Source organism: Pteronotus mesoamericanus, unplaced genomic scaffold, assembly GCF_021234165.1.
Source record: "Pteronotus mesoamericanus isolate MK-2021 breed Mesoamerican mustached bat unplaced genomic scaffold, CSHL_Meso_final contig_75, whole genome shotgun sequence".
Lineage (NCBI taxonomy): Eukaryota > Metazoa > Chordata > Mammalia > Chiroptera > Mormoopidae > Pteronotus > Pteronotus mesoamericanus.
In genome coordinates, this window is record NW_026555249.1 from 6,574,805 (window position 1) to 6,596,302 (window position 21,498).

Here is a 21,498-nt window from a genome sequence, read left to right on the forward strand (position 1 = left end):
GTTAAAAGGGAAGTACGTAAGAATTTAGAAGGGCAAAGGGATTAAAAAGATGGAAGGATTAGAGAGGTTTTATGAAGGTGGTGGCTGATGAGCTAGACCCTGAAGGACATGCAGGACTGGCTGAGGCAGGAAGTTGCCTTTTTTGCAGAGGATGGATGCAGAGGTGAGAACGTTGGAACCTAGTAAAGAAATGTAAGCAAGTTGTGCAAAGGGAATTTGCGGCTCACAGTTAAGGTTGGATTGAGGCTAGATCCTAAATAAAGGGTTTGGTGCGGTTTTTATTTACCAGAACAGTGGCTCCAAAAATGTTTCCTAAAAAAACACCCCAACCCACAAAACCCACTCATCTACTCTTTTGACATTAAATAAACACCCTCTGATAATTTCTATCCCACACTGTATTGTACACTGTCTTCTTTATAAAAAAATTCTGGCGTGACCCACTAAAGGAATTACATTTTCTGTTAAGAAGTCAAACCCCTTGTTGGGAAACACTACTCTCGTGAAGTTCACGAAGGCATCTGAGCTGGGGAATAGTGGAGGATTTTAAGATTATGAACCAGGCTGGTCGCACAGGGTGACTGGGAGGGAAGAACCACCCTGGCTTGGGTGGTTATTGCGGACGCTAAGGGAAAGGTTTGTTGAATTAATGAATGTAGAGTGAGCAAGGCCATTGGGAAACATGCTGAGGGGAGGAAGTGAGAGAGCGGTTGAAGGTGGCGAGGGGGGACGAGATGAAATACAAGCAGGACGTACCGAGAGGCCCAAGTAAGATTTTGAAAAACTGTCTATGTATACGATTTATGTACGCAAACACACTGAATTAGTCACAAATAAAATCAAAGCAGCTATATGAAATAATTGCTTCAAAATTGCTTTAATTTAATATTAAAAGGAAATCTAAGTTACTAAATGAACTGGTAATACGATGAGAAAATTTCATAGCTTTAGGAGAAAAGGAAGAAAAAATATTTGTTAAGCATCCATTGTGAGCCAGGAGTTAATATGTGTGGTTTCTCATTTGCTCCTCAGAACTCTGTCAAATAAATATTGCTGTTCTTTTTCGACAGATAAGGAAATTGAGGCTCAGAGAAGGTGCCTAGTTTTCCCAAAGCAGAAGAACTAGTCAGATCAAAAGCAAACACCCCGACCCAGGTGTATCTGGTTCCAAAGCTTACACTTATTGATAGTGTAAAATTCTAATTATGATAAAATGATACAATTATTTTTTAAAAGAATGAGCTATAATTCATTTCAGTACACGGAATGATTTTCAGAACAACTTGTGGTCTCAGAATAACTCTTTATAATCTGCTCTTTACAGAGAGGAAATATTTATAACTAAATAGCAGGTAATACTTTAAAAATAAATGTTTTAATTTAGTTTTTAAATTGTTGTGGTAGTTACAATTGGCTGCAGAAGCTAAATATTCTGAAAGTTGTAATTAGAAAAACAACAAGGACGCTTTCTCAGGCATTGATGGGAAACTGTCCAATTTTTAATCATCTCCTCTCTCAGCTGATGCCACATGCTGGAACAAACAAGGCATATACGCATATTATATTAACGCAAACTACCAAGATGGACAATGCTAGAAACTCTGCCCAGAGCTGGGATTTCAATGGGGAAGGAATAGATTTAATGTTACACTTGGACAAATAACTAAATTAGCAATTTCAAGAAAAAACATTTAGTAAAATTCATAGCTCAAAATTTTTCTTAATAATTTTTTGTTTCCTTTTTTATTTTATTTTTTAATTTATTTATTTTTCCAAATACATTTGTCTCCACCTTCCCCCCACCACTTTTATTTATTTTTATTAATAATTTAATGTCAGATCATTTTCAAGTTGCATGCTTTTGGAGCCCCCCCAAAAATAATAATCTTTTTTTTTTTATGAAATGAAGGACTTTGCCTTTAATTTTGTAAAGTGTTCATATTTTCCTTTGTCTAAATCCTGTATACAAGCTTATCTTCCAAAATACCACGTTGGCAGATTATGTTGTTTGAAGCTGGCTTTCAAGAATAAACTCTACAAATAACCCTTTGCGACAAACAACAACCAAACAGTTCCTATAGATAGTCACAGAAATATTTTGCTTTGATGTGGCCATAACAACCCATGTCTGCAGGTGGTTTATGAGTTCAGGCCTTCATTCTCTTCTGGAGCAACTGAGGAGTTTGATGCACTATCATCTACAACCTTCCCCAAGAGCAATTCTCTCTGCAACATTGGTTCCATTCACTAGGCTTTACAGACTGAAATTAAAACTTCAAACCTCTTCTTAAGTGTGGTACTAGTCATCACCTTAGGTATATTCCCAGAATGACTAGAAGCAGGAGTGTCTTGCAGGTCATTTCTAGGCACCTATCGGGCCCTGAGAAAAATTTTCAGGGATGAGGTGCTTTTAATGAAGAAATCTTCATCAGATATATTCCCCAAGCAATGAGGCCTTTTAGATTCTTATAATCTTCCAAATTTGGACAACTCTAAGGTGATACATGTCAAATATATCAGGCTCCAATTCTGTTGGCAGTAAATCTCCTTCAGTATTTCCACCGTTGTCACGCTTGCTGTGCTGGGTGCTAGGGAACTCATGGTATGAGAGATTTAACAGTTAAGTACAGCCAACAGTATAATGGTACTAAACTGTTATCCAATCAGGAAACACAGCTTAATAATTTTAGATTAATTTTAAAAGACCTTTGTTCTAGTGGGACACTACTGTTATTGTTCCTACAGTTTAAAAGATTCATAATTAGGTGTATTCAGACCTTTTGGGAGAAAATTCCTTATAGTGGTGATTATTGGTGGTACATTATTATCGTATAAATTTATGTATACATAATATGTATGTATATATTTTCTATTATTCCATCTAAACTTTTAGAAATTGTTAAAGGAAAGTTTTCCGGCACCTGTTAAAAATGGTAAGGAAGACTTTATTCAAGGGACTACTGAATTGGAGTTTTACAGTAGGAGAGAAAGTCGAGGATTCCAAAACCAGTAAGGAAAAGTAGGGATTTATAGCCAAGGTCGGAGTCAGTGGATGGAAAATTACAAAGAGGTAATTGCATCAGGGGTAAGAGGGATCCAGGTTAAACTGACTCGACAGGATTCTTGCTGGAGGCAGGCCAGGGGCGTCACATAGCAAGGGTGGGAATGAGGGATTTTATCAAGTAAGAGGATGGGGGGGTTTGGCTAATGAGATCCAGCAGGACTCTTGCTCAGCTGAACCAAAGGGGCCAAGGACCGAGCGCAGGGCGGCGCCCTGGGAGAAGAGGGCTCGGAGGAGGCTGACTCAGGTTTGGTCACAGTGAAACTCTTCGTCAAAATACAATTTAAAATAATTACCTGAAAGGAAAATCTGACCAGAACACAAGTTCAGTAAATATTCATCTGTCAAAACAATATAGAGAGATGAATGAGCCACCATCAACAAAAAGTAATTGAATACTGTGTGTCACGCTCGATGCTATCTGGCACTAAAAAGAATAAGACACATTCTGTCCTAGCCAGTGTAGCGCATCCAACAGAGCTATGAAGACTGACAATTTGTAAATCAATGGCCAAACTGCTGCCCTCAGAGCAAAATCTTCAATAGGTTTCTTCAAAAGACAAACAAAATGGAAACAAAACAAAACAGAACAGAACAGAGCAAATTCCTCTTTCATCAAGTCCCTTTCTTTTTCTGCCCTTCCAAGAACTCTGTGGTCAATCCACAGTTTTTCCCGCCTCATTAACTGCATACGCCCACTCACGACTCGCTAACTTCTCGGTCCCCTTGGAGGCTGCCTCCGCCCCCCAAACACCCCAGCCCTTCGGAGCCTCTTGCGCCTGCGCACATTGCAGTCATACCCGCCAGAAGGGGGCGAGCCATGATTTTCTGTCCTCCACGCCTAAGCTCTGTCGCCCCTCTTAGCCTTTCGCTAAGCTCCGGCTTGGATACGCTTCCTTAGCAACCGATTGCCCTTGGCAACGGGAGGACGCGAGCCAGTGGGCTTGGTTTCCCCGGTTGCTGTCGGAGGCTCTGGCCGAATCATGTCGGAGATCTTGTGCCAGTGGCTCAACCAAGAGTTGAAGGTGTCCCGGACCGTGAGTGAGTGACACAGTCCCGGAGAGCAGGCCAGGGGCGAGAGGGGCGCGGGGCCCGAGCGTGGCGCGCTGTTGGCAGGTGGCGGACAGTCGCGAGCTGCTCCAGCGGGTGCCTGCGGGGCCACCCCCGGGCTTCTTCCATCCCCGCGCTGCCACCCAAGTGGGCCCAACCCCGCAGCTTCTATCCTGCTGTGCTGGCAAGCCAATGAAGTAGGAAGCCTTAAAGCCAGCTACCGCGCTCCTAGGTGTTTGTGCTCCTGGATCAGTTAGGGTACCTGCTCTGAGTGCGTTTCCCCCAGTATAAAGTAGACTCCAGTCACACTTTCCACATCGCTCCTGCTATAAGGAAAGGTGTGTGGGAAATGAGTGGATGCAGAGTATGTTACTGTTACTTATTTAGCAGTTTTAGCCCAAAATTTAAGAACAGTCATTTCTGACTGCTGTTTCCTCTTGCCCAAAGCTAACTTGACTCTAACTTGATTTTATCCCAAATATGAAGTTGCCGCCGAGAGGCTCCAAATCTCACAACCACAAAGGCAGTTTTACATGCTGGCAACTTCTGTGATAGCCAAGTAATTCCAGCTCAGCACCATACTCCGCCTCAACTTCTTTCTGTTTGTTTCATCAACAGGAGGTTTTTGTTTGTTGGTTGGTTGGTTGGTTTCCCAGCTGGTACGGTTTTTGCTCGGGGCAAGAGGATTTTAGCCCAAATCATTTCAGTCTGTATTTCCAGAAGCACCCTTGCGTAACACCAATTTGCAACCTCTTACCGAACACTTAGGCGCTTATACCAGACCCGGCGTGCTAAGCCCTAAAACAGACGGACAACCCTAAGAAGCATTGTCCCAGGTGTACAGATGAGTGAAAGGGGCTGCGAGCACCTGGTGATGTGTTTAGGGTCGCACAGCTAGAATCTGCAGCTAGACCTCTAGCTCGTGTCTTTAGGTGCTATATTGTATGTTAGAGTTTATATTTAGGGAATCTATTTTTTAAAAACTCAGCCCTTCCAAATGTATTCATATGCGCTTCAGGAATTATTGTGCAATTTGAAATCGCAGAAAATACAGAAATTCAACTGCTGAGGCAGTTGTAACTTCGCAGGGTGTAACAAAATCCCTATGTGGTTAAGCGCCCAAGGTGGATTTATTAGCGGTTGGTTAGAAGTGATTACATCTATAAGTTACTTGCTGGAACTAAGAAAAGTGTAAGAATGTGGTGTGAGTGCATTTACTTCCTTTATAAGGCCGCATAATGTTCAGTCGTTTTGGAGAGGTAGCTAAAACCCAGTTGATTTCTGGGTTATTGTGAAAGGCAGAAGTCAATTTGGAGAAAGCATGTTACTGAATTTTGTGTCGCAGGGACTACCCTGAATATCAGCAGTAAAGAAAATGAATTCCAATGATCCGCAACTGAGGAATCTCCCTCCACTTAATGGGGGAGTTTTCTGGAGTCACTAGAAATTTGATTAGTCTCAACATATGTATATTCACATCTATGTTACCAAAGCTAAGAATGTTCAGTGAGTTAAATTTAACCAGACCATTTCCCCGTGGAATACAATGCTTAGATGTGTATGTTAGTGAAGTCTCTTAGAATATAAAGAGTTGCTCAACAAAACATTACACCTGAAATTCAAGCAATTATTTCTATAATAAAAAGTAAGTAATGTAATGTTGCTAAAGGATCTGCTATAAAAGATTTTTAAGAAAGCTCCACTATTTTCAAGCATAAACGTTGCCTCTGTTTTAGAAAACTCTTATGAATTCACCATATTTTCCATAAATAACTGAACATTCTCAATAATTGAGTAGAAGCCTTCAAATTCCTTGTACTGTACCAATCAGATCCTTCGTAAAGATAGATGTACAAGATAGCCCATGTTCTTATAGATCCTGGGTGTGGCTATGTTGGAATTTTTGCAGTATCCAAAGCAAAAATAATAATCTCTAGGTTTCAGTTTTATACCCTGAAAAATAAGAGTGAGAACTGCTGTCTATTTGGGAGAGTATGAAATGAGGCTGCAAATGAAAATTATCTACCACAATTCTTAACTTTTACTACATCAAGATACTTAAAAAATATATTATTTCAACTATTTTTCTGTCTCTCACTTTAGAATAATGCCTGGTTTAGTGCTTGTCATATAATAGGCATTTAGCAAATAATCGTTTATTACATGAAAGTCTGAGAGGAGGCTTTAGCTGAACCTTATGGATTTGTTCATCTTGTAAAGGTCCCCCAGGGACCTTTGATCATCAGCTTTGTGATTTCTGAAGCTGTTTTATTACTTTAATCAAGATCTTAGAAATTGCTTCCCACTAACTGAAGTTACATTTTTCTGTTTTTGTAAACCAGGGTACCAATTCATCAGGAGGGAAGGGTAGCAGAATAACCTGTCCTCACCACTGAACACCAGGCACCACCTTAATGGGCTGGTACACGCGGGAGAAGACCAGACGTACAGATTAGATTGCTCATTCAAAATTAGAAATTAGATATTATCAAGAGAACTCTCAAATTAAGCCAATATTTGATTTGTTTCACTTATCTTTCCTAGAGATATTACTTTACATGCTGTGACACTTTAGATTAGATTAAAGTCTATTAGAGTCAGATTTCTTCTTCCTCCTCCTCCTCCTCCTTTTGCATGAGTGGATGAGTGAACCATGCTGGTCAATGTTATTCTCCAGTGTTACTAGTACTGCAAGGGTTTCTGCAATTACAGTATTCATGTATTCTTCCATTACAGCAAGTCGCTACTCTGTTAATAAAGTTAATTAATATATCCAAAGATTATAATTTACATGACATGGAAAAAATTAAATAGATAAATTGAATTTTAAGAGATATGCTATGCTCCTTGTTAATTTACTTCTTTGTATAAGCCACCTTCATATGTGGCTACTTTTGTTCTTTTACATTAAATCTCAGTAACTTTTGTTTTAGAGAGTTATATTTTCTATTATTTGTCCTAGAATTTAAGGACATTTTTAATTTGGGTCCCCTTGTGCACTAACTATGCTTTGTGGATTAGGTCTTATGTCAACAAAGGTATCAATTTTATTATTAAGAAGGAGATATTAAAATATTCTATTGAATATTTACATACATTTTATAATATATTGTGATGACCTTTATTGGCCTATGATGGCATTACCCGTCATAGAGTCATAGAACTTTAGATCTGAAAAAGAATCTTAGACACCACTTAATTCTTTTTTTGCATATGGGGTAATTAAATAAAATATAATTAGAGATTTGTTCACGGTTGTACAGCTAGGTAGTGGCAAGTTAGCAGTAGATTCGAAGTTTCCTGACTTTCAGTTTATTCCTCTTTTAGTCCGGTGACATTAAACCACACATTTTTCTCATACTTCATCCCTCAGGGTCATTAGGAAATATACTGCTTCTTGTGTAATGCAACATATTTTGATACTTTCTGGCTAGCTTAGCAGAATTTCCCTTGATAAAAACTTGGCTTCCTTTGACAAGAACTTGACACAGCAAATCTAGTAACACAAGGATGTTGTGTAAATCAATGTCAAAATTTTAAGATATGAAGTTTCAAGAAAAGAATGTCACCCAAAATTTAAGCCATTAGAGGAGGTTATAATAGGCTAGAGGTTTTGTTTCAAATAGTAATTATTAAGAACTATGATAAAGTCTTCAAAGGAGAAGATTGATCATCCTATTCTTATACTGGAGGAAAAGAAATTGTCAAAGTCCTCTACCCAAAATCCACAGTATAAACCTGTAGTTGAGCAAAGTGGGGTTTATGAGGCATCTCAGTAAGAGGGTATTGGAAAGAATTTACAGAACTTGGTCTTGTATTAGGTGATTTTTGAGAAGGGTTCAAGGAAGTGGCACTTGGCTCTGGGTTGGGCACTGTCAGCAGCATAGGCATCTCTATGATCAAGTGCCTTAACGAATCCTCTCCAGGAAGCGGAGAGAACAAAGCGCAGGAGAACCACAACTGGTAAAAAGGCAGCAACCGCTCACAATGGCCAGATTAGTGGATGTTGGTCTTTTTGTGTTTTGGACAATTTTGTTTTTGTCTGAGTACAAATATGATTACATAGGGATTTTGTTTTTGTCTTGAGCTGTCAGGGTCTCAGAGCAGCTTTGTCTGGTGTTGGTGTGCTGTGAAGTGGATCATCTTCAGCAGGTGTGGGCCAAGGTCACGCTGTGAGGGCCGCTGGGTCCTGGAACACCAAGGCCTGATGGGGCCAGGCCGGTTCTCAGGCTCCAGCAGCTGCTCTTCTCTTTATCGAATGAAAGTAAATTTGCTTGGCTTTTTAAATGTGGTTGATAATAAAGGCTGGATCTTTGCTCTTCTATTAAAGGAGTGAGGGCCACTGAGCATAGAATGTATAGGTCTGCAGACTTTTATCTATATTTCCAAAATCCAAATATCTCTTTATTCATTTGGTGGCAAAACTTGACCAGAAATGCTGTGATGCTGTGTGTATTCTTTACTTCTCCCACTGAGATGTTTTGCTATAGATATCAACTGTGTTTGATTGCATGTATTTCTGGTGGGGGTACTATAGCCATAAGTATGAGTGTGTATCTGAATTTAAGAACAATGTCAAATATTTGATCTCTTTTAAATAAGAATGTACACCCTGGCTGGTATGGCTCAGGTGGTTGGAGCGTCATCCCATACACTAAAAGATTTCGGGTTTGATTCTCGGTGAGGGCATGTGCCTACATGGTGGGTTGGATCCCTCGCCAGGGCACAGATGGGAGGCACCCAGTCGATGTCTCTCTCTCATTTTCTCTCCCACTTCCTTGCTCTCTACAAAGTGATGAAAAAATGCTGTAGGGTAAGGATAAAAAATAAAAAAGAATGTACTGTAGTTATTGAGGATCTATTATTGAGCTTATGAATTGTCTAATTGATGTGACCTGTTATCTTAAATTAGGGTACACTAATAATAATAATAATTGTCACTGAGCATTCACTGTATGCCAGGACTAACGCTAAGCACTTTACATACAATATCTCAAACCAGCTGTCACAACTATCATGAAGTAGCACCCATCTCTCCTCCTCTTTGAAAGGTGAGCATCCCAAGTCCAGTGGCCTCTAAAGAGCAAGGGGCCCGACCCAGAGACCTTTCCCCGGAACCCGTGTTCTCAGGGCCATCTGGGCGAAGAAGCTCGTGGACCGTTTCACCCGCTGTCCTTGCCTAAGACAGACCTTTCACAAAGGCCATGTCAAAGCTTTCAGCAAAAGGAACTTCAGGATGGGGGTCAGCTCTGCAGCTTGGAAGGCTTGGAAAAGGCACTGCTGAGTGTTGAGTCATGGCCAACCAACCTAATCCTGGATGTAACTCATTTTATAATCAGCATGAAGCTCACCCCTGGGCTCCCGTGGTTTATTTACTTCTCATATTCTTCATGGTTCCTTGTCCTGGGGTCACCCCGCCTCTTCTTTCTCATAGGAAATTCCAATTGTTAGTGTACATTAACTTATAGAGGGTGGCTGTCATCAAATTAGCTGTGCTATTCAGGAACATTTATTGGGAAAGAAAATTATGATAAACTAAAGAGGGGAAAATAAATTTTCCTTTGCTTTTCCTTTTTTCTCTTACCTTTTCTCTGCTCCAGCCCCTCTCTCTTTCCCTCTCTGGCTTCTTAGCCGTTTTTCATACTTTTAAATATATATGCGTATCTTTTTCTTCTCTAATTTCTTGCATGTACTTTTCTCTCATCTCCTTTATTTTTGCACATGTTACCCCTCTGTCGCTTTTGTTGGTTGCTATAGTTTTTCACGCATTGCTCTCTTTTCAGTCCGGGTAGCACACAGTGAACCCGACGTGTCCTGTGCATACAAAACTTCAGAGAGATGTTTTTGTACTTGTCTATTTGTAGTAAAGTCCTTGACAACGAAATAACAAGTGTTTATTATTCTTCTTTGACCTTTATATCCATGAATCCCTCTATTTTGTCTATATCAGAATTGCCTTATTAATACAACATGCCAATTCAAAGGAGGTGGATTATGGTTTTATTTTTCTAGTGACCTTTTTGTAGCAGTTTGCTATTGACTGTTTGCCTGCCACGTTGACAGTGATGGAATCAGATACAGTTATTGCCCAGTTATTCATGAGCTAGGCTTTAGCCACCTAGTCAACATGAACAACAGGCCTACTGTAAACTCCCGTGGGAGGGGGAGGAGGACTGATACCTCCTGAACGAGGCAGAGCTCCTGAGCGCAAAGCTGTAGTCATCTGATTATATAGAAATCCGTAGTCTGATAATGTCTGTTTGTCCAGTGGCTCTTCAGAAAACTAAGAGAAGAATGGGGCGGACAAGGGAAGAGAGAGGGGCAAAAGCAGAGGGAGGGGAGCAATAGACAAAAAAGATGCAAGACACACCCAAAGCAGCCCAGACGGCACAGTGGGGCAGTGGTGGCAGCTGAGACCAGGGGTCAGCATTGGTGGCCAGCAATGGCAGGTCTTTTTCTTTTTTTTTCATAATTTCATATGTCATCAAGTACTGGTATATATTTATGTGTGAATTTTGAGAAGAAGCCGACTATTCATCTTCAGTCTTTTTATTTGGTTATTAAATTTTAGAGGTATTTTTATGGAATTTTGAGTTCAGATTAAATTAGGGAGTTTCACTCTATGAGTACATAATGAAAATACATAAACTCTCTGCGCAACATGTTTACTTTTTAATCTCTATGTTTAAAATTCAGGTCCCAAGTCATTTGCGAAGGCGTTTTCCAATGGCTATCTAATTGGGGAAGTTCTACACAAATTTGAACTTCAGGATGACTTTTCAGAATTTTCAGAAAGCAGGTTAGTGAGATTATTTCTTACTTTAAAAAAGGTCAATTCTTTTGGAATTACAATGTTTTCAGCCTCCAATATTAACTTTTAAGAATCATCAATCTCTACATCCCTTCTAAAGGCTAAACCAGCCAAGAATACCTTTGGTATGGGAACTGTCACTTCCTCATGCACATAATGTCATTGTCTTAGGTTGCAGCAAGACCTCATCTTTAAAGGAGACCTGTTTTAATATCTTCTATATTTCTGCAATCTTAGGCCAGACCAGTTCTCATTTTGTTAAATGGTCCTACTTTCTTTTAAGAGAAGTGAAAGAGCATATAACGTCCTGGCCAATGAGCATTTTGTATATGTGTGTTAAAAATGTAAAATAAAACATAATTAATAGTAAAACAAATCTATAATATTTTTTGGTTTTAGCAGCTATATTGAGATATAATTCATATATCATAATTCACCATTTATAGCATGCAATTTGGTGGTTTTAAGTATATTTACATATTTAGTGTATTCATAGCCATCACCACTGTCTACTGTCACCAGCCTCTGGTGCCCACACATTGATTTCCTGTCCCTATGCATTTGCCTATTCTACACATTTTGTACTGATGGACTCAGACAAGATGTGGCATTTTGTGACTGGCTTCTTTCTGTTAGGATATTTTCAAGATTCATCTGTGTTGCAGCATGTATAGGTACTGCTTCATTTCTATTTATTTGCTGAATAATTATGATTGGATATACCACATTTTGTTTATGAATTCACCAATTGATGGATATGAGTTATTTTCAGTTTTTGGCTATTATGAATACTGCTATAAAATATTGTGTTTTCACATGAAAATATTTTCATTTCTCTCGGGTATATACTTGGAGTCGGATTGCTGAGTTACTGGTCTAAGTTTGTATTTTGAGAAACAGCCAGACTAGCAATGCATGAAGTTTGGAATTCCTCCACATCCTCATCAACAATGGCTGATGGCCTTTTTCATTTTAGTCATCCTAGTGGGTTTGGACAAACGTGTAATGACATGAATCTACCATTATAGTATCATACAGACTATTGCCATTCCCCCAGATCCTCTGGGCTCTGTCTACTCGTTGCTCACTCACCTCAACCCTTGGAAACCACTCATCTTTTTACTGTTTCCATATTTTTGCCTTTTTAAAAATGTCATATACTTGGAATCATACAGTATGTGGCCTTTTGAGATTGGCTTCTTTCAACTAGTAATATGTATTTAAGATCCCTTCACAATTTTCTTTGGCTTGATAGCTTATATCTTCTCAATGATCAGTCATATTCCATGGTCTGACTGTACCACAGTTTATTTGTCCGTTCACCTCCTGACAGGCATCATGGTTGCTTCCAAGTTTTGGCAATTATGAATAAAACTGCTACCAACATCAGTGTGCAGGTTTTTATGTGGACGTAAGTTGTCAACTCCTTTGTCAAATACCAAGAAGCAAGATTGCTGGATGATAAAGTCCTTTGCCATTTTTAAATATTTCTGAGGAGCTTTAATTCTGTCTGTCCTCTCAGATGGCTGCTGGTTTTTACAGCTTCTACTGTTGCAAGGCTGCTGGGCTTCAAGGCTACCATGGGGCTGGGCAGAAGGAAATGGAAATTGGGCAAGTTAAAATGACTGACTGAAAGCTCTCTCTGCTCAGTGAGATTGTTGTTGTTGTTAAATACATGTGCCCTGAATTGTTACAAGCCTTTGGCTAATTTCTAGAGTTATGAAAACATTGATTTTTATAATTTTTGGAAGTTTTCTTTTTGACTTTATAGAGGAATGGATTTTCATAAGTCCTAACTCTGCCGCTCCTGAAGTCCAACTGAATCCATAATGTTGTATCCTGGTAGTTCCTGCTCAAAGGTTCTTTAGTTCTTTGCTGCCGGGAACAGTAGGCCTCCATTGAGTAGTACCTATGTTACAAGTCTTTTGGGCAAATGAACCCGACACTTCCATTCTAGAGGTGAGTGATTCTTTCACCATTCAGATTTTGCTAGTTGCACAGGGAATAATAGTAGGATACAAGAGAAGTCAGGGATTGGGAATTCATTTTCATCCCAGATAACTTATTAAGTTTCCATGGTACGGAGGGACATTCTAATGCATACCCTTCACCCCATCTCTCACAGCCCTTGCTCAAGGGTAAGGTGTACAAGTCCCCTCACAGTCTGGCCCCAACTGCCTCCCCAGCCTGAGCTCCGAGCCCTTTGCCCGCTCCGCTCCCACCTGTGCTGCCTTCCTTTTCTCAGAAGCCAGGATCAGCCTCTGAGGGCTGCTCCCCAGGGCGGGCAGAGAGAGCCCACGCCCTCCTTCCCCTCCCCCGCCATTCTCTCCCTCAGGAGCTTTTCAATGCACAGCCCGATTTGTCGTGACCCATGTGTGAGCAGATTTCCAGTCCTTCGTTGTTATTTCCCTTTCATGGAAGTTATCCACTTATCTTATATGTTTACTTATTCTAACACTGATCTCCTTGTTGTCCCTTCCTTTACTTGAGTCTCTTTCACATTTCACATTTTACATTCAAACATCCTGAAGTATTGCGCTGTTTTTATTTGCATCTCTTGGGCTATCACAGACATATTTGGCTTTCAGCAAATGCTTTTGAGTTAATGCATAACTGCATATCCTGGTAAATCCTACATATAGAAATCCTGTGTACACTCCTCAGTAGGAAGGTAAAAACTCTACACCCACGTCTTTACGTGTGATAGTCCCATCAGTTTAAAACACTTTAGACATTCCAGTTTTTCTTTCTCCAGGCACGTCTTATAAGGCGCTTCCCAGGGTGACCTTCATCCACCTTTTCAGCCGCATTTTCCACCAAGCTGGAAACCTAACCTAAGCCACTCTGGTCCACAAACACACCACATATTTTTGTTATGCCTTGTACTTTTGTTGTGCTTTGTATATTAATATTCTTCCTTCACTTTCAACACAAGAAACTTTATTCATTCTTAAGACCAACTGAAAATGCACCCTTTCTCCAAAGTCCTTTTTGACTGCCCTAGAAGAGTAAGTTCCCTCTTTGTTCATTCTAATAGCATTTGGTTGACCCTTCCCTCATCACTTTAAGTTGTAATTATTTATTTATAAGTCAATTATTTGCAGAGTGCCAGCCACATGAAAGCACCCAAACAAAGGCTCATGAATGAATGTATAAGTGTTTTCTCCCCAACCAGTTTGCAAAGGTGCAAAGTGTGTTTATTCTCTGTGTGCCCAGCGTTCCTTCCAGCCTGTAGCAAACACACACGAATGTTTCTCCATTGGATAAACAAATGATGCAGAAAGGAGACCTATTTAGCCATAGAAAACGCAGAGGGCCATAGTGACCATATCGCACAGGCAGTGTTTCAGGTGGACTAAATGGCTCTTGTTAGCAGGGTCGCAGAGGGCCTTTGTGTGAAATGGAAAAGGGACCCTACCTGGATGGACGCAGCTGTGAAGACAGGTTCTAGTGAACAGAGAGATATTTGTGCAAAGAACACGGATGGGCGAAGCAGCCTCATGCCACAGGGAGGGGTTGGCAAACTGAGCACAGGTGGCTCTCACACCCCCGCCCCGCCTTTGCATAGGTGTGTGCCCTGCTTATCATCACACGTGACAGCCCTGCTTTTCCCATGGCAAAGGACCAACATTCTGTTCCCCCAGGTGTCTGCGCCATCCTGAAGGTGGGGGGGGCACCTCCTTCCCCAGACAACCAAGTACGATCCATCTTTAGTTCTTGGAACAACTCACTTTTTTTCCAGGGCAAGAAGCCTCTTGAAGGCAAAAATCAGTACATCCATGAACATGGCTTTTGTAATAGCGTATTGGGTGGGGAGAGAATCCTTCTTTGCTAAAACCTATTTTTTTAGGCAGCTGTCTAGTGCCAGAACTCATGATTTGGGGATTTTGTCTAATGTTTTTAGTCTTTCTTTAATCTAAAATGTAAACAATAAATTAAGTGTATATTGCTAATGACTAAGTTATTCACCCTGGAAATTACTAAGTCTTAAGAATAACTCATCTAACTCTGAAAGAATTCTCTGTTTTAGAATATTTTTAGTCCATCTCAAAGTGGAAAATGAGCAGATTAGTCAAAAGAATGAAAAGTAAAGTAAAGAAGCATAGATGTCTTTGGGAGGATGTCTACTTACTTTGGAAGGTACCTTCCCTCCCTGGGAAGCAAGGAGGAGAGGAAAGACGTAATCCCTTGGCAAATAAGAACTGCAAGTGGGGAGGGAGAAGGCTTTTCCCGGAATACACGTCTTAGTCCTCAGAGTCACCGCTTACGTCATGTGCTGTGTCTCCAGAGCAAGGATGTCCCAGGGGTTCCCCTGCATTCAAAAACAACTGTTGGCTCTCGTATTACAGTGGTTGAGCATAAGCTATATAGCAAGAGTGGACTTCCAGCAATTTACATGCCAGTTATATTCCCCAGATTTTGACTGGGTGGGAATTAAAAGCTTCCAGAGAAAAGTACTGGTAAACCCAGATACTCTGGCCTGTCTGTAAGAAGTATTTTAAAGCCTCATATGTGACTGAACCATACTATTTCAGTGCGCTCTGACGACCACGTAATCCTTCGCTTTCTCTGGGTGCAGGGCTATGCTTTGATGAAATTTGGAAATGAGTAGTGTTTGTTTCTAGATTCTCCCTTCTGAATTATGTTGCTCTTAACCTCTTCAGCCTAAGCTTATGACCCAGGTCAAAGCTCTGACAAGTGGCCCTCAGGTCATATCTTCCCAAATACATCTCGGGGACTCCTAGGATCGGAAGAGCATGAAAGGTTAACTGTGAAGGAAGATGAAAAGAGGTATAAGGTCCCTGTCCAAGAAATGTAACCACAAGTCATTGATCTGACTGTCCTCATTCCCAGTCATACTCTTTAAAATACAGTCTGCTTTACCCTAATCATTTTAGGCGAACATTTGTCCCCTCAACCTGTTAAGTCATTTGTTGGGGAGCACATTGCAAAAATGGACCTGAGAAGACCTAAAAAAATATCTGCTCTTACTGTTCAGCTTTTCTAGTAGCATTCATTTTATCTTCTCATCCCTTCTAAGGTCTGTTTCTCTTTTATTAAATTAAGATATTATATTCAAAGTTTGGTTGTATGCTTTCCTAATATTTCTGTTAAAGGGGTAATAGTAAATAGAGGAAATATAACTATAAGTTACATAACTAGAAAAGGAATTCAAGGTGTGTGTCACTGTTTTTGCTGACATTGCCCTTCCCGTGATATTGGCTCCTTATCCATATTTTGAAATCATTTATCTATTTCCCCAGCCCCATCTCCTTTTAGAGGTAGGTTTTTAATTTGCACTTAATGGGCACTTTTGGCTAGATTTTAGGAGATTCACAAACACCCAAAATGGTATACACACTTTGAGTATTTGTGTGAATGTGTGTTTTCCTTCCTGTTGAAAAGGTTCTATTAATCTCATCAAGTTTTCAATGCTATATGTGATTTTCAAAAAAAATGTTTAAAACCACTACTTGAGGGCAATCTCTTGAGATACAGTATGCTAGCTAGGAACAGCATATAAAGTTTATGTGTTAAGTGATCTCATTTAACTGAAATTGTTGAAGGCTACAGTGTCTTCCCCCAAATAATTTCATAATCCAAAGTGAAGTTATTGAGCAGGTAATCGTATTATATTAGACATTCTGCCAAATACATGGCAACTCCCTCTGTTTGAAGGTATCGTTTGGTGAGGGATGGTAGGATGTTAACTTATATTCAACTATATTCAGTATATTTTTTTCTATTAAGGAACGTTGCTAAGTGTTTGGGAGTTAAAGAGAAAATAAGCCAGTGTTTAAAATTGATATTTGTATCCAGGTAGATCATACAGAGGCACAACGGTTGAAAATGCTTCCAACATCTTTTGCTTTATTTCTGTCACTGGACCTATCGGCCCATTACCAGCCCTAGGTCATTTGAGACTTCTATTACAACACATACGTCAATTTATCACCATTTGCTTACTCATCCAGGGCAGGCACTACCTGTTATTAATCTTTGTAAAAGTTTAATACATTTGTGAATTTATGTATAATTATTTACATATTATTTGCATGACAAATTTAATAAATAAGTCCTTTGTATGTAATGGGTATGCAATAAATGTTTGTTAGTTGAGAGTAAATTAATAAATCAATGAAATCATGAATTTCTTCTAAAATGTGAGCCTAATTTGATACTAGGTAATTCAAAAATAGATGTAACTTATTATAATTAGAAAGTTTTTACTGATTCTTAAAGTAGTAATATAAATTGTTAAGTGACGATTACACAATTAATTTGATTGAATAGTAATGCTACCTAATTAAATACTTTTGACAGTGCCTGAGGCTCATTGCTAGAGTTGTCAGTACAGTGTTCAGGGCTATTTTCAGACAGTAGTAATAATGTCATTTAATGAAATAGACATTTAATTTGCAATTTTGACTTCTGGGTAAAGTATTTTTCAAAACGATAGTTAAGTTTTTCCATTTAGAAAAAGGAACCTCGTCTTCTGGTTTTGTATTGACTTCTTGTCAAAATTCTAGCATCTATTTTAGCAGGAAAAAATATAATATTAATGAATTTTAATTTATTCATTCAAGAGAAGTAGATGCATAAAATTCAGGACAATAGAGAAGCTCAATGTGTTTATATGATTGAGTGGTTTTAGAGAGGAATGCTATATTTTGTTTAAAAAACGGGGGTCATGGGATAATTCAGACTATTGGATCACGATAATAGCTGATATTTTTTTGTTTTTAATTCAAAGCCGATGTCTAAATATGTAAAATATTCCAATACCTAGGGTTTCGAGTGCCAAACTTAGTAATTTTTCTCGCTTGGAGCCAAAACTTCGCCTTCTGGGTGTGCAGTTTGATCCGAAGGTGGCGAACAACATTATCACGGAAAAGCCTGGGGCAGCAACGAAACTCATATATGAACTGTATACTGCTCTCCAGAAGAGGACGAGAAGCAGGCTGCCCGGAGTGGAGCTGCAAGCCACGCAGCCCCTGAGCAAAACGAGGCTACAGAACATGAAGAGTGAGGCTTTTCGAGATGTAAGTACAAAGAGAGACATTGGTGTGTCCCAGTGTAAAACTTGGTAGAGAAATGACAGTGAGGCCGCATCCTCTGAGAAGCCCCAGGGGGGGTGTGCGTCCCTTCTGTGTGTTATTGGCCATACTTGGGTTTTATTTTACATCATTATTTTCAATGTATTTATCAATTGTTGATGTCTGTCTGCATGCTATCCACATTTCTAATAGCTTATCAAATTCTGTTTGTTCTTAATTCCCAGTGCCTGCCTCTCTCTTTCCAATTAGACCCCCAGCCTATCTGCTCAGGTCTCCTTATGAGCCTACTAACATGTCTCCTGAGCTTCATGCTTTGCACTAGACAAATCTCTAAGTTCCACTCTCCGTAGGTTCTTCCTTTGCTTAGAACCCTTCTACTTGACATATATTCTGTCTCCCGATTTCGCTAACTATTCTCAACCTGTCCTGCTAACTTTATTTCTTCATAGCCCTCAGATACAGCCTTTCTCCTACATTGTTTGGAAGCCTGTCCTTGAATGGGACTTGTGTATTTCCACCCTTTCCTCTCTCGGCCACGCTCATCCTTCTCGCCTCTCCTTGTCCCCCAAGCTTTTCTCTGTCTACTTCTGTGCAGCTTCTTAGTGCATGGGGACTCTTCCCAGGGACTTCCGTGGGCACAGGTAATTCTCACTCTATCAGTGTTCACCCCCTGCACGGATATGACTGCCAACCTTCAATATTTATGTGTCTAATGGTCTCACGAGGTTTTCAGTTCCTCTCATTCAAGGAATATGTCTAGTACCATGCTTTGAACATTGCAAATACCCATCAGACATACTTTGATAAATTGATATGACTTCCCAGTAGACAGTTCTCTCCAGTTTCTGTGCTATTTCCTTACGGTCAGTGCATGCATGAACTTTTCCGGGTCTCTGGGATAATGGGGAGTGCCACACTAATGCAATGCACTAAACACAAATGGAAATAATTAAAATTTTTCCATTTAATCATGAGGCAACAATGACATAATAGATGTGTGTGAGGGTAACTTCTACTTTCAGATTCGTCTGTTCCTAATGGACATTCTTATGAGCCTGGTAGCAGAATGAATTCAGGGCCCATGGAGAGCTAGCAATTAGGTTAGGCTTAAAGCTAAATAACTTAGTATTGTATCCTGCTTTCTTCACCTACAAGCTGATTAATTTTGGGCCAGTCCATAAAACAGTCTTAATTATCCCAGCTATAAAAAGAATGATGATTATCTGTATCTGCCTCAGAGTTAGGCTCTTTTGTAGCTTCAAGAAGACATTTTTTTTTTGTAAAATATAAAATAGACAACACTAACAGGTGCTACAGAGCTATGTAGATGAGGCAAAACAAGAGACCATTCAGTCCTATGAGATAGGTATTTGTTTCTTTTCCCATTTTGTAGATAATGAAACTAAGATAGGGAGGTGAGTTAACTTACCCAGTTTTGTGAAGCTGGTAGCTGAAACTCAATCCACAGCAATCTGAATCTAGAAGCCACACTCTGAACAGTAGGCACTCTGATATCACAATGCATTATTTGCCGGGTTGAGGGAAAAGGAAGCACTAAGTGGAAGATAGAGTTACGTGTTGAAGTGGAGAGGTAGGATGTTCACGGACCTTACATTTTTGTGATCGCTGTGAAGTCAGAAGCCAGGCCGCTTCTCACAGAGAGAAAGCCAGGAGGCGTGGAAGGGCTTCAAGTCAGATCAAAGGTCCTGATATGGTCTTCAGAATAAGTGCCAGTATCTACCGAGATGCTGTCAGAAGGACCAAAACTGGTTCAAACAATCATTTTTTTCAGGAAGACTTTCGCTCCTAAAGAGATTACTTTTGAATATGAAAGTTTTAATTAAGTACATTGTCCATGTTTCTGTGTCTTACTTTGTAATCATGTTTAACAGTTTATTTTCTTGTAATATTGCGCTCTTCAGTGGCCTGGAAGTTTTAATGTTTTCTCACTTGTTATGAGGAAGGAGCTCAAGTAATAGAAAGAATCTGGCTTCTTATATTATCTCTTATGTTTTGAAATTGGTTTTATAATATTATTTTTATGAAAATATATTTTCAAAAATTCAAATACCATTTATTGAAAATGTAGCTCAGGACAAAAAAATGCTATAAAAGTATATAGATTATTTTGTAAGAAGGAATTCAAATCATGTTGTTGTATTCTCCTTAAATCAATTAAGGATATGAATAATTAGTATGGGCTTAAAATTATTTTAACAACCGACAAGAGTATTTCATAGAAATTTTATTTTGAAGACAAACTTTATGTGCTTGTAACAATAATATATTCTTTGTTCTCTAATAATGGCATCTTTTGAAATGCTTTCTTCATTTAGAGACTTAGAAACCTGATACCACGTCAAACTGATTTCAATCTGATGCGGGTTACACACAGGTTTCAAGAAAAATATATACACATGAAAGAAGATCTTGTCCGCATGCATTTTGAGAAACTTCAAAAATTTCAAAAACTCAAAGAAGAACAAAGAACTTTAAAAATCGAAAAGGTTTTATAGAACAATTTTAACAGAAGCTCATTAGTGCATAATATACTGTTTGCGATTTATGCCTATAGTACATATCGCATAAGCATTAATGTAGCACAGGTTGCATGTTGCTGCTGCATGACTCATGCTCTGCCTGCTCTCACCTCTCCTTCACTTTTCCCTCCTCGCCACCCCTACTCCTGCTGACTATCACCTCCACTTGTGGCTACAAAACAAGAACTGCCATTTTCTGGAATGACAGGCCAGCTTGATCGCTTTTTAACTTGTTTGGTAGAAGTCAATGAACCAGATGCATTAGTGATGGGGCAGGGGTTCCTACTGGCTGCTCCAGGGAAGGCAATGACCACTGTCACCACTGAGGGAGACAGAGTAGACATTTCCCTCTCCCTTTGCCTCTTTTGCAACCCCTTGGTCTTCTATCCTGCCCCATTCCTCTCTTCTTGGCAATGTGGCTTGCTTCCTTTCCAGCCTCCTTATACATCTCTTAACACCTTCCCGGTCCTTCTGGCTTTGACTAACACCCCGCTGTTTCTCACATTTCTCTGAAAGTCTTTAATGATCCCTTGTGCCATTAAAGACAGGAGAGGACAATGGTGTGTAGGATAATTAAAGACTTTTAAGAGAATTTCAAGTGGCTGCATGTATGGAATGTGTAAACTACAGGCAGAGGAATTATAGTTCTTCTAATTGCACTAGAAATCATTCAGTATAAATTCATAGTTAGAATGGTAAGAAATTAACATGACCTGGGTATAGTGAGCTCCTTGTGAGGAGGGAGGGAAAGATGAGAGACAAGCTCTGGAAGGTCTTATGATCGCACTACTTGACATAGAGTAGAAAAAGGCCTGGGCTTCCCTGGGCAGTTCATGGTACGGAGACAAGGCGCCCTTAACGTAGCAGTCAGGTCGGGACAGAGTGCTGGGACTCTTCATGGAACCAGCCTGCCCGGCCTTGGTGTGTCAAGTCTACTGGGTGTGTCTCCAAAGAAAGCCGGGGAAAACACAGTATGAT

General features: G+C 39.7%; 1 protein-coding gene across 1 annotated transcript in view; it reads left to right on the forward strand.

The window, feature by feature from the left end:
- The first annotated feature begins 4,044 nt into the window (after positions 1-4,044).
- The window catches only part of SPEF2 (sperm flagellar 2), a 142,323-nt gene continuing 124,869 nt past the window's right edge, over positions 4,045-21,498 (forward strand). Inside the window, exons 1-4 of the mRNA XM_054584011.1 lie at positions 4,045-4,102; positions 10,808-10,910; positions 17,713-17,965; positions 20,317-20,487. Coding sequence (XP_054439986.1) covers positions 4,045-4,102; positions 10,808-10,910; positions 17,713-17,965; positions 20,317-20,487 — 585 coding nt within the window. The remainder of the gene's footprint in view (positions 4,103-10,807; positions 10,911-17,712; positions 17,966-20,316; positions 20,488-21,498) is intronic.